At 40.3% G+C, this 12,987-nt stretch overlaps 1 protein-coding gene across 2 annotated transcripts; it reads right to left on the reverse strand.

Annotated features, from left to right (window-relative positions):
• Window positions 1–1,394: 1,394 nt before the first annotated feature.
• On the reverse strand, window positions 1,395–12,921 carry LOC117291598 (proton-coupled folate transporter-like). Of its 2 annotated transcripts, none has more exons than XM_033773414.1 (6): window positions 12,768–12,921; window positions 5,003–6,249; window positions 4,406–4,537; window positions 3,194–3,277; window positions 2,366–2,522; window positions 1,395–2,000 (listed from the first exon to the last, which is right to left on the reverse strand). In XM_033773414.1, exons 2-6 carry the CDS (start codon window positions 6,084–6,086, stop codon window positions 1,877–1,879), a joined length of 1,581 nt encoding a protein of 526 aa, XP_033629305.1. In that variant the 5' UTR covers window positions 6,087–6,249; window positions 12,768–12,921; the 3' UTR covers window positions 1,395–1,876. The 2 variants fall into 2 exon arrangements, with proteins under 2 accessions (XP_033629305.1, XP_033629306.1); XM_033773415.1 differs by lacking the exon at window positions 12,768–12,921 and adding an exon at window positions 8,813–8,861.
• Between the last annotated feature and the right edge of the window lie 66 nt (window positions 12,922–12,987).

Genomic DNA, 12,987 nt, shown 5'->3' on the forward strand with positions numbered 1-12,987 from the left:
ATCAGAAATCCTTGTTCATAACTTTATCCGTCTGTGTAATTCTGTAACCAGGCGGTAAATAACACATCTCTGGCATCCACTGAGAGGGTGGTATATGTACATGTATAACATAGTTAGCAACCTTTTGAACTTTTGGAATGTTGTAACTTTTAAGGTCACGCTTGTATGTAATTGTAAGGTAATTGTTTGTTATTTTCTATATCTTGGTAGTCAATGTGTATTGTTATTAAAGGCAGTGGACACTATTGGTATAATTACTCAACATAATTATTAGCATAAAACCAAGGCTTGGTGACACGTAATGGGGAGAGGTTGATGGTATAAAACTTTTTGAGAAATGGCTCCCTCTGATGAAGTGACATAGTTTTCGAGAAAGAAGTAATTTTCCACGAATTTGATTTCGAGACCTCATATTTAGAATTTGAGGTCTCGAAATCAACCATCTAAACGCACACAACTTTGTGTGACAAGGGTGTTTTTTCTTTCATTGTTATCTCGCAACTTCGATGACCAATTGACCTCAAATTTTCACAGGTTTGTTATTTATGCATGTGTTGAGATACACTAAGTGAGGACTGGTCTTTGACAATTACCAATAGTGTCCATTGTCTTTAAGCCTACTGTGGTTGTTTTTATAAGAGTTGTTTTGTGATTCTAATGTTTCAGTTGCCAACGGAATACAATTTCAATGCAGATATAAAGAAATATAATCTTATAATCTAATCCATCTTCAAACAACCTTAAAAATACAACACCACAGGAAATATGTCAAAACTAATATAAAATATTTCACCGGACTTTGACACAGTTAGTTTACATCAACCAAAAACAAGCCAAATAAAAAAGTTATGTTTAGGTTGTTTTTCCATTTCCTTTGGTTTCCTATTTCAGACAAACATTTTACATACTGCAGTTCCAAAACAATTAAACAAACCTAACTCACCATCCATTTCAAATTACGTATCCTTCACAGAGTCAGAACATCTGGAGAACCCAATCATAAAATCAAAGGTACAAATTGTACTACTTTGCAACCTTAGCTATGTTTGCAAGCTACCTTTACCTAAATTGTCCTAAATTGATTATTTTGTTTTCCTAATGAATGTTTCATTGGAGGATTCATTTAAGTTGGAAGATATAACCAACACGCCGTCCATGTCAATTTTGAAGATAACTTATACATTTCTTCAATTTACGATTTCATATGTACACACCACTATATATGTATGATTGTATCAACTAAAATAGTAAATAAAAAAGGTTAATGACGTTGGGTTTTTGTCATATATTGCCAACAATTTTGTATTTTGTTTACATCATTGGTTCAACAGATGGAAATTTGCATAGGGGATACACCATATTCATTTTTGGTTTTACCCATATATACACCGATGTGTATTAGCACTGTATACTCAGTACTTTCCTGAGCGGTGTGAACAAGAAATTACAGGCATATTACTCGGGTGGTTCAAAAGAAAGACCTCTGTAGTATAGTGACTTATCGCAGAATGAGGAAATGTGGTCCAAAAATTATTTATAAACAAAAATATATTTAAAAAAAATTGTTTTTTAAAAACTCCAACCAAAAACGTTTTCTCATGAACATTTGCTTCCGGAGAAAATCTCAGTCTGTTTTTCTTAGGACTTGGAGAAGAATGTCACTACAGACTCAAACCTGATTTGATAGTACATGTAGTTGCATTTATGATGGTCTTAGTCATTATAGCCAACATTCTAGTCGTAGACATTATCATATCATCATCTTGCTCACTGTCATTAAGCTAGCAAACAATGAACCTCTGCAATGGGGAGGGAGGGGGGGGTAATGATAGTCGCTTAAACCTGATTTGATAGTAGTTGCATTTACGATGGTATTTTATTCATCATAGCCAACATTTGGGCTAGTCGTAGATGTTATCATATCATCATCTTGCTCACTGTCGCTCATGAACTCTTGATACTTCTGGCCATCCAGAGAACCTTCCATTAGCATCAATATCCTGTACATTAACACGAAAACAAAAACATGTGAATTTTACAATAACTGCAAGGGCCATAGCAACAGGGGTTAAGGTGATGTTAAGATTTCATTACTATCATTGGTTTATTATAATCATTTAAAAATACATTTTCCATCGCTGCAGGGGCAGAACTTTTTTTAACAAGTCATTACAGACTAATGTATTTTTTCACATCCCTGGCACACTACTCGGGGTGGGATTCAAACCCAGTGCTGAGTGTACAGTGCTGGCACACATCGGTGTATATTATGGTTAACAAAAATAAAATGAATATTCTTTATCTCTAATGCAAATTTAACATCTATTAAGTCACTTATACATGGAGTAAAAAAAACAGTACTCACCCAACAATGATCATAGCTACAACAGTTAAAGCTATCATGACAATGAAGACAGCCAGTGAGAATGTGTTTAAGGTAGCCTGGTAGATCAGACCAAGGATGAAGGGACCAAGAATGTTAGCAAGACTCTCTATAGTCCCAGTCAAGGAGAATAAGGCACCTTGAGGAAGAAAAGAGTAGGATTGACTTTAGTTTGACTCTTAGTGTTATTTACTTTTTTTAATTATTATTAATTTTTTCGACCTCAACAAAACAAGTACATTACAAGACATTAAAAGGAACAAAGAAACCAAAAGGGAAACGAGAAAGCAAAAAATAAAAATAAAAATTCCTAGCTACTTTATCATAACAAGGGTCAGCGAAACTCAGCTTACACCAGAGTCCTTGTCGGGGATGGGGGGGGGGGGGTCAACTGGCATACCAATTAACGATGGGATTTAAACTGCTGATACAAATTTCTATTAAACTTTTCTTCTTTTTTAAGTTTAGCATAGTAGGCACACACACTAAATGCTTTTGTTTTTGAAGAAAATGTTTACATTCAGTTAAGTCTTTATTATGAGGAATGTGATATCATTGATACATAGACAATTCCATTCTATAAAATACTGGCTTAAGGGTCATTCAAAATAGACAATGTCAAGTACATGTATGATTTCTGGCCCTTGAAAACGTAAAGGAGATTTTTTTATTGAGTAAAAAGGCTGACCTCCATGCACCTATGGTGTAGGCTTTAACACTTTTTAGGCTGTTTAATCACAATTTTGTAGATTTTTCTGAGGGCTAAACAATTGCGAATCAGATTTAAGTAGGAGAAATTTAGCAATCCACCTTGTAAGGATGGTTCAATAAGTTTTGACATCCTGGCAATGATGAGAGCTGGCGGAAGGGCGTGAAAGCATCCAGCGACGTTAACTGCAAGACAGAGGAATCAAGTCAAAGTGAAAAGAGAGCATACTAACCGGACATTGACATCAATCACAGTTGTCCAATGTTGCAGAAATCACAGTAATTCAAAATGAACAATACAAAATGCAGAAATTACAGTAATTTAAAATGAATAATACAAAACGCAGAAATCACAGTAATTCAAAATGAGTAATACAAAATGCAGAAATTACAGTAAATTAAAATAAATAATACAAAATGCAGAAAATACAGTAATTAAAATTGAATAATACAAAAATGCAGAAATCACAGTAATTCAAAATGAATAATACAAAATGTTCTAATACAGAAACCAAAGTACATGTAATTCAAAATGAATAATACAAAATGCAAAAATCACAGTAATTCAAAATGAATAATACACCATGTTATAATGCAGAAAATACAGTAATTAAAATTGAATAATACAAAAATGCAGAAATCACAGTCATTCAAAATGAATAATACAAAATGTTATAATACAGAAATCAAAGTACATGTAATTCAAAATGAATAATACAAAATGCAGAAATCACAGTAATTCAAAATGAATAAAATAAAATGCAGCAATCACAGTAACTCAAAATGAATAATACAAACTGTTAGGCCCCTATAATGCAGAAATCACAGTTTAATTACTCAAAATAAATAAACCAAAATGTTATACCGCAGATATCACAGTCATTCAAAATGAATAATACAAAATTTTATAATGCAGAAATCACAGTAATTCAAATTGAATATCACAAATGCAGAAATCACAGTAATTCAAATGAATATCAAAAATGCAGTAATCACAGCAATTCAAAATGATTAATACAAAATTGTAGGCCTATAATGCAGAAATCACAGTAATTCAAGATGAATAATACCAAATGCTCTAACATGTAGTCAAAATGAAAGTAATGCATTTTATTAAAGCGATACAAAAGTGAACTTTAAACAAGTGGCAACATCTTGGTCTATACAATGTATACTCGCAACTTTCTGTAGAAAAAATTCATAAATGTAAAAGTAAATAATAAGAATGGCTAATAACTTTATTAACAGACTATTACAATATGTACTTTAAATAGCCTCTGCACACAAATGCACAACGTCAGGAATGATACTTACCAAGAAACATTCCATATGTCTCTGTGCTAATACAAATGACAATCAGCATAGCTATAGTTGACAGGAATCCAATCTGAATGACAGCGTAATCCTTTAAACATCTCGTGAAGAAGCGAGTTCCAAGAGTTAAGCCTGTTGGTTACCCAAAAGAGGTATAAAGCAAACATTAGATGCCTTACAGATAATCCTTTTCACACAGGCCCATTTCACACTGTGTACTGATCCCCCGGGGATGCCCTCTGATCACTATACACTGTACAGTTGGGAATCAAACTGCACTCGGAGACTTAAGTTAATTTTAAAACCAAACAATGACTAAAAAGAAACTTACATATTTCTAGGCAGGGTGTTGGGTAATTATACCACATGTTAAAGAGCACAAGAACTTACTTTAAAGTAAAGAGCACTGGAGAGCGGTGTATTACCATGTATTACAAAACATCCTAAGGCACACAATTCTATGCAACAAGGTTTTTTTTTCTTTTCATTATTTTCTTGCAAATGTTAGCACATGCATCTGGCCAAGTGAGGGTTACTAGTCTTTGACAATTCCCAAAACTATAGGTCTACCCCTTCCTTTAAAGAAGAAGCACTTACCTAGTCCATTGATGAAAGGCTTGGTAGCGTTGAAATAGCCAAGCAGCACTGAATTCCAACAGAATGGCAAGCTTAGAAGTCGCACCGTTAAGATACTATTGATGGCACCAAACACTCCCAAAGCCAAGAACTGAACACCAAGAGCAAGCAGCAACCAAACACGACGCCCCTTCGCAGCTACATTAAGAATGCCAGACAGACCCTGGCAAATTGTAGATGCCGTAGAAGGCTTTGGCTTGTTCGTAAGGACATCTTCGGTGGACTTGACGGTTTCCGGAACCCAAAACAGGAGGTAGAAGACGGTGACTAGTTGCATAGCAAACGCTAACCAGAACGGCGGGTTAAAGCCGCTTGCCTTGATCCAGTAACCCGCAGCAATACCAGCTATCCCACTACCAATCAGAGATAATGTAAACAGCAAGGCAAAGACAAAGGTACGATCCTTCTTTGATGTCGTGTCTGCAACGTAGCTAGCGCACCCGCTGAAGAAAAGAGCATAGCCCCCGGTGAAACTAAAGACGATGTTCGAAACCAGAAGTACGGTCAGAGGCAGGTGAAGATGGGACACTAAAAGGAAGACGGTAGTCCCACACAGCATGCCAACAATTGGCAACAGCAACGGTAACTTGCGACCGACCTTATCACTAATAGCTGAGACAATCAATGTAACAAACAGAGCTGGTATCCCGCCAACGAAACCAGAGATGACGTTAAAACCATTGAACTCCAATTGTGCTTCTTTTTGCGCTTCAGTCAGGTTGGCAGTCACATCGCAACCACCACCCCCATCACTTGTACTAATATTGAAGTTCTCGAAAATTCGATGCTGGACAAATTGCATGGACACCCCACCGGTCAGACCCATACTGATCATGACAACAAGAAGGGCTGGTTCCACACTCACCCGCCGAACCGCTTTCATGTTTCTGAAGCAGAGACCTTTCAGTTTGGTACAGAAATTGGTCTTGGGTACGTTGACATCTATGTGCTCTGAGCTGTTGCCACTAACTTGTTCATTTACAACTGTAACTAGATCTGGCTCTTCCATTTCCACAACTTTACCGCCAAAGTCCTGCTTTTTCATGCTACTTTCCTGAGCCGATTGAAAAACACGTCTTGGGGTTCAATATTGAATCTAAACGCCTCCTTGGATAAAGTTCATTCTTCCTTTTTGTTGAGGTTTTTCATGACTTCGTGAACAACTGGCAAACAACACAATCCTCTGGCTTCAATATTGTGTTCATAGCCTGTAAGGCAATGGAAGGGAAAATTGGTTATACATGTAGGTGAATAACTAACTAAGTGTGCACAAAAGCCTACCTGCATTTTATCAGACTGTGAGTCATGTGCCACTACTTCTGATTATATCAAAGCATCTTAAGGACGCCTTAAAAGGAAATCCACCAATAAAACACCTTGAAATTCTTGCTGGTACAAAAAACCAACACACACCATTTGGATAGAAATGCGCACACAAATCACAACTTGTGCATTGAACCCTTTTTACACTGGTGCTGCTGGCTATAACCTTAATGTAAGGTTTTATGCTGGCAGTTAAAATTACTTCTCTGTATGCCCATTGTGCGTTTCCAACACTTCTTTTATAGCCAGTGGACACTTTCAGTAAACAGTGTTGTCCAAGGCCGACACTTTGTGTATCACAACTTATATATAAAATAACAAACCTGTGAAAATTTAGGGTCAATCGGTCATCGGAGTCAGGAGAAAATAACGGGAAAACCCACCCTTTGTTTCCGCACATTTCGCCGTGTCATGACATGCGTTTACTATAAATCCGTAATTTTTGTTGTCGAGGAATTGATAATTGTTTTAATGTTTCTCAAAAAGTAAAGCATTTCATTGAATAATATTTCAAGAGAAGTCTTTTACCATTACCTTCTGTAAACCCTGTAAGTTATTTGTAAATCTGTGAACTTTTTTTTTTTTCTGTTCCGAAAGTGTATAATGGCTCTAAAGGCACCGAACACTGTTGGTCATTTTATCAAAATAATTCTTGACGTTACAACTTACTTGGTAACAAGCAAAGGACAGACTCTACACATGTATTGATAGTATAAAACATTGTGAGAAACTGCTCCCTCTGAAGTAGTGTACATCGTAGTATATGAGAAAGAGGTAATATTTCTCACTCAAATATCAACAGACCTCAGGTCTTAGGCCTTTTATAAAGCACACAAATTTGTGCAACAATTAGGGTGTTTTTTTTCCTTGCATAATTTTCTTGCATCTTCGACGACCAATTGAGTCAGCATTTCATAGACTTGTTAATGTAGGCCTACGCTTGGGATACAACGAAGAGCATGGTTGGTCTTTGACAATTAACAAAGAGTTAGGACTAGTCTTATCTTGAGTTAGGACCAGTTACTCGTCCTAACTTAGGACTATTCATGCAATTTGTATATCTCCTAGGACTAATCCTAAGTTAGGACTAGTCCTAACTCTTTGTGAAATCGACCCCAGTGCCTTTAACACCTGATAGCTCAATGTTTACACAGTGAAGGGTATTTAGTCCTTCAGAAACCAAATGAATTAAAGTGGACCACATTCATTGTTTTTAGCATTTTCCTATGCCATTCTTGCTGGCTGGGAGGCAATTTGGAACAACAAATACTAAACAAGTATGTTGAAGCATGCCGAGATGAAAACACTTATAAAAGGCCCTAACTCTGTGAACAAGTGAATAAATGGCCAGCTACATGTATTACATTAGTGTGTATGGTTCTGTATAGGCCTACATTGTGCTTGTTGTGCAGAAACTATCAAATCAACTGTTCTCTTGGGGGTTTTTCTTTTTTTTGGGGGGGGGGCGGAAAGACCTTTGTGCTGTTTGCACATTATACGTACGCATGAGTGCACAGATACTGTATCAATTATCACGCATGAAACTAACATCATACAAAGACTAGGGCCCGACAGCTGAACACCAACAAAAGTATTGCTGTTAATTTTTACAGAGCAATTTAATTCTTGAGAAGATGCGTAGTAAGAGATTAGTAGGTCCAATGCAGAAACTGAATAATCATCCAAAAGAATGAAAAATTCTGATGGATTTTACAATTTGTCATTCTGGCTAAAGTAGTGTAAGGAGCCAGTCTACACTGCATGGTAATGACCTTGGTTGGTGGCCCCCTCCATTAGCAAGCAACCAACCTATGCCAGTCATTACCACGCAATGAAGACCGGGTCCTCACACTGTTATTGCCATTTTACTTCTCCTTCTCTAATCAGTACACTGGCCCCATGTACATAACACTTCTACTGTAAGATGATACAACTTCGTATGTTATGATTATAAGTCAAGCTTTATTCCAGATAATGAGAGTTGACTGTTACATGCGGGCGGCCATGTTATAAGGTGATACAATGCATTATGGGAAGTAAACACTAGACTTGAGTCAGTCTGATTATGGCATACTGCTACATCCTCTCTTCTAAGTTTTGTTTCAGTACTTGAATAAACAAACAGCTTTGTATAACAAATGGATATAGTAAGAACTACTGAGTTTGTAAATAAGTGTCTGTTGATTTAGAGTCCAACTGCTTCACTGAGCTAATTTAACATGGAACAAATTTAGAGAAAAAAATTGTTTCTTAAATGTTGCGAAACAATGGTGATTATCTTTTCCTCAAAAGAACAGGAGGTGAAAACATCAATTAGTGAAATAAATAACACTTCTGCCTACAGTACTAAGGTGGACTAGTTAGTACTCAATGTGTGTACAAGGGATTATTCTGCCCTCATCTTTGAAGTGTACAACACGTGGTTAGTAAAAATAGCAAACTATTTACATGAAATCCGATAGTCGGGGGATAGTCCAAAGTCATTAGCAGGAAATCGGGTCATCGGTACAAATCCATTGTTGGCATAGCAATAACAGTTACACAAAACTGTCAGTGTATTTAGGGTTCGGCTTGTAAATGCGACCGGAGCGGGTGATGGCAGGCTGCGGTGCAGGAGCCGGGGCGATGGCAGGTTGAGGGGAGCGCTTCCTGTGGGGGCACGTAGAAGTCGGGCAAGTGCTGTTGCTGTGGGGGTGGTTCGGAGACGGGTAGGAGGTGTCTCCGGTTGCGTCGGTATAGCTTGCCTTGGGCACTGACGATATAGGATCGGGGGTCGCCGGAGTGCTTCTTGACAATGCCAAGCTGATCGTGTCCTTTGGGTGTTTGGAGGCGGACAACTTGTCCTGGGTTCAGTGGTCGGAGGGGCTTAGCGGATTTGTCATATGAAGACTTCTGCTGCTGGTGGCGCTTACGTAACTGAGCCGTGACGCGTGTGTTGACGCTGGGTTTGAGGAGGGGCGTCGAGGTGGGGACGGTTGTTCGAAGACGGCGTGACATGAGACGTTGGGAAGGTGAGCCAGCCTAGCTGGGGGTCGGTTGGGGCGTTGCGAATGTTCAGCAAGTTCCGGTAAAGGTCGGATCCTTCGCGTTTTGTCTTTTCCAGGAGTAGTTTGGCACGCTTGACGGAGCTTTCTGCGAGTCCATTGGACTGAGGGTAGTAGGGACTACTTGTTGTATGTTGGAAACCCCATGACTGTGCAAACTGTTTGAAGGCAAAGCAATCAAATTGACGTGCGTTGTCACTGATGACGATGCGGGGGATCCCATGGATGGAAAATTGTCTCTTTAGTACCTCAATAACTGTGGAGGCACAGGTGTCGTCGAGCGAGGCAAAATCAAACCAGCCGGAGTATGAGTCGCCAAGGGCTAGGTAATTCATGCCGTTCCATTGGAAAAGGTCAACACCGATATGTTCCCAGGGGAGATTTGGTGGTGGGTAGCTTTTCAATGGTTCTTTCTGTTGGTGTACTTTGGTAGCGTTGCAGACTGTGCATTCCGAGACGGACTGTTCGATATCCATGCACATTGAAGGCCAGTAAACTATATCTCTGGCTCTGCGTTCGGTAGCTTCGATACCTGGGTGACCTTCATGCAATAGTTTAGTGTATTCCGTACGAAGCGACTTGGGAATGATGGCCTTTTGTCCCTTCAGAATGATGCCGCGTTCGAGGGTCAGTTCTTCTCTGAATGGGAAGTAGGGGCGAGCATCCGGAGGGGCGTTGTTAACGTGTGAAGGCCATCCGCGACTGATGACATCAGTTAGTTGTTGCATGGTGGCACCGCGGGCAGTTGCTGCTTTGAGCTGTGCAAGTCGTGTATCGGAGATTGGTAGGAGGGTCATGACTTCCAGGTCGAGGTTGTCGTTATCAGTGGTTGTCAATGGAGCGCGTGACAAAGTGTCTGCGATGAAAAGTTCTTTCCCTTTTTTGTACACAAGGGTGATATTGTATTTCTGCAAGCGAAGAAGCATGCGTTGGAGCCGGGCAGGGGCGCTGGGCAGGGGCGCTAAGCAGGGGCTTCTTGACGATAGTGACTAATGGCTGGTGATCAGTTTCAACGATAATGTCTTTACCGTAGATGTAGTCATGGAACTTGGTGCAGGCAAACACGACAGCAAGCAGTTCTTTCTCGATCTGTGCATACCGTTGTTCGGTGTCGGTCATAGTGCGTGAGGCGTACGCTATGGGGTCGCCCTCTTGCAGGCAAGCTGCACCAAGGCCAAACTTTGAGGCATCGCATGTCACTGTGATTGGTTTCTTGAAGTACTTGAGTGTCGGTGCGTGAGCGATCTTGTCCTTGATTTCCAAAAACACTGCGTTGTGACGGTCTAACCAGCACCAGAGGACGTCGTTATGTGTGAGCTCGCGTAGTGGGGCTGCTAAGTCGCTTAGGTTCGGTATGAACTTGGCCAGGTATGTCACCATGCCAAGGAAGCGTTGTAGGGCAGTGACGTCCTCAGGTGGGGGCATGTCGGTAATAGCACTGACTTTTGCTGGATCGGGCCGAAGGCCAGTGGCGGTGAATACGTGACCGACATATGATACTTGTGCGAGACCGAATCTGCATTTTTGGGGGTTGAGATGCATGTTGACTTTGCGAATCCGATTAAGGACAGCTTGGAGGTTTCGATCATGTTCTTCTTTGTTACGTCCACCAACTAGTATGTCATCTACGATGATGGAGCATGGCAGATCAGCGAATAATTGTTCCATGGTTCTCTAGTATACATCAGAGGCAGAACAAATACTATAGGGCATACGGAGGAACCGGTACCTGCCGTGTGGTGTGCTGAAAGTAGTTAGCAATGATGACTGATAATCGAGGGGGATCTGCCAGAAGGAACATTTAGCGTCGAGCACTGAGAAAACAGTGGCACCATCCATCTGTGCCGCAACTTCCTCTACTGTTCGTGTAGGGTAGTGCGGGCGCTTCAGAGCTTGGTTAAGGTCGCGAGGGTCGATGCATAAGCGAATCTCTTCGGTGTTTTTCTTATGAGTTGCGACCATGGAGGACACCCAGTCTGTTGGTTCCGAGACCGGAGTGATTACACCGAGGGTAGTCATGCGTTTTAGTTCGGACTTGACCTTGTCTTGCATTGCTGCTGGAATGCGTCGTGGGGGCGAACAACTGGTGTGGCGTTAGGGTCAATGGTCATGGAGTAGATGAGTAGTGACCCGAGGGAGCCGTCGAACAGGTCTTTGTAGTCTGTAAAGAGCTGTGTAGATGTTGAGTCAGTTGCGACGTGATACACGATGTTGTTGTTAACTGACAGCAGGCCTAGTTGAAGGCAATCGGTCAATCCAAGGATTGCTTTCACTCGCGAGTCTACGATGTGAAAGTCAATCATATGGTGTGTTTGTGATGACTCGATGTTGCATGGCAGTTTGGCTTGGCCGATTGTCGTGAGCTCATTCCCTCCATATGTTACAAGTGTAGTAGGCTGCATAGTATTGTCGATAGATTTGGGCAGTGCAATGACGTTGAATATCTTTATTGGTAGGACGTTACAGCATGTACCTGTGTCTAGTTGGATGGGAACGTGTGTGCCATTTATTATAAGTGTGGCGTGGATATCGTGCTTTAAGTTCAAGTTGGTGTTGTCGAGAGCTCTAATGTGGAACAGTTCCTGATCATCGGCGATTGAGGCTTCCTCCTCCGAGTAAGATTCGGGGTTAACGGTGTGAATTCGGCGGCTGCCTCTGCAGTAATCACCGTAATGATTCAGTTTGTTACATTTGCGGCAAGTTTTGCCGTAGGCGGGGCATTCTCGCCGCTTGTGGAAAGTTCCACAATTTCCACAAGGTCGTCTGGGCCTTTGATCTTGTTGCTGTGTTGGTTTGGTACCATATGATTGTTGATGAGGATTGGACTGACCTGTTTTTGACCGTTGAGCTTGTTTCTTTCGAAAAGCGTTGATGCTGGGACTGGATTCAGTGGTGGCACTGGCTGTCAGCATTTTAGCCTGGTCACCTGCAAGCTGCATTGGTTGTGCAAGTTCCACTGTCCGTTTGTCAGAACGGAGGAGTTGTCCGGAGGAGTTGTCCGACTGACGAGTTGTCTGGTTTCGATTAAATTAGATTCTATTCTATTTATTTCATATCGAATGAAAAAGTGGTTGTGCCATACGGAAACTTTTTCCTCATTTTTCTTAGAGTTCACAGCTTCACAACCAGAATTAATCAAATTGAGAAATGGGACTGAGTGGCAGTAGACAAATTAGACATTGCAAATAAGTAAAACTTTAACAAATTATATTTAAAAAAATTAAAGTTTGAGTTTGACATCAATTCAATGACAAATCATTGATTTGTTGTGAATGAATGAATGAACGAATGAATATGATATTGATAGGTTAATAAGTTGCTATCAAACAGAACCACATAATTCATGGATTACTACATACCCACATGTTAAGCATTATCGTAATCCTGGAGGCTGACGAGCTCAGCAACTGTATTTGAACATCATGCAAAGGTGGCCACACTACCCACAATAACAAAAAATCAAGCACCCAACCTGAAGAACACCAAACCCCGTGATCAGCTGTTTGTTGTTGAATGTTGTGGTTCTTCTAAAACCATGCCGTATTGGAGCGCCCTCTGTTGAACACCTGGGCTTCTTCT

This window comes from Asterias rubens, chromosome 6 (genome assembly GCF_902459465.1).
Source record: "Asterias rubens chromosome 6, eAstRub1.3, whole genome shotgun sequence".
NCBI classification, from domain to species: Eukaryota; Metazoa; Echinodermata; class Asteroidea; order Forcipulatida; family Asteriidae; genus Asterias; species Asterias rubens.

Bases quoted from the DNA above. Each gene is read 5' to 3' on its own strand.
- LOC117291598 (XM_033773414.1), bottom strand. From the start codon at position 6,086: ATGAAAAAGCAGGACTTTGGCGGTAAAGTTGTGGAAATGGAAGAGCCA. The intron at 4,538-5,002 runs GTAAGTGCTTCT...GGTAACCAACAG, and splicing joins GCCTTTCATCAATGGACTAG to GCTTAACTCTTGGAACTCGC. The intron at 3,278-4,405 runs GTAAGTATCATT...TCTGTCTTGCAG, and splicing joins GACATATGGAATGTTTCTTG to TTAACGTCGCTGGATGCTTT.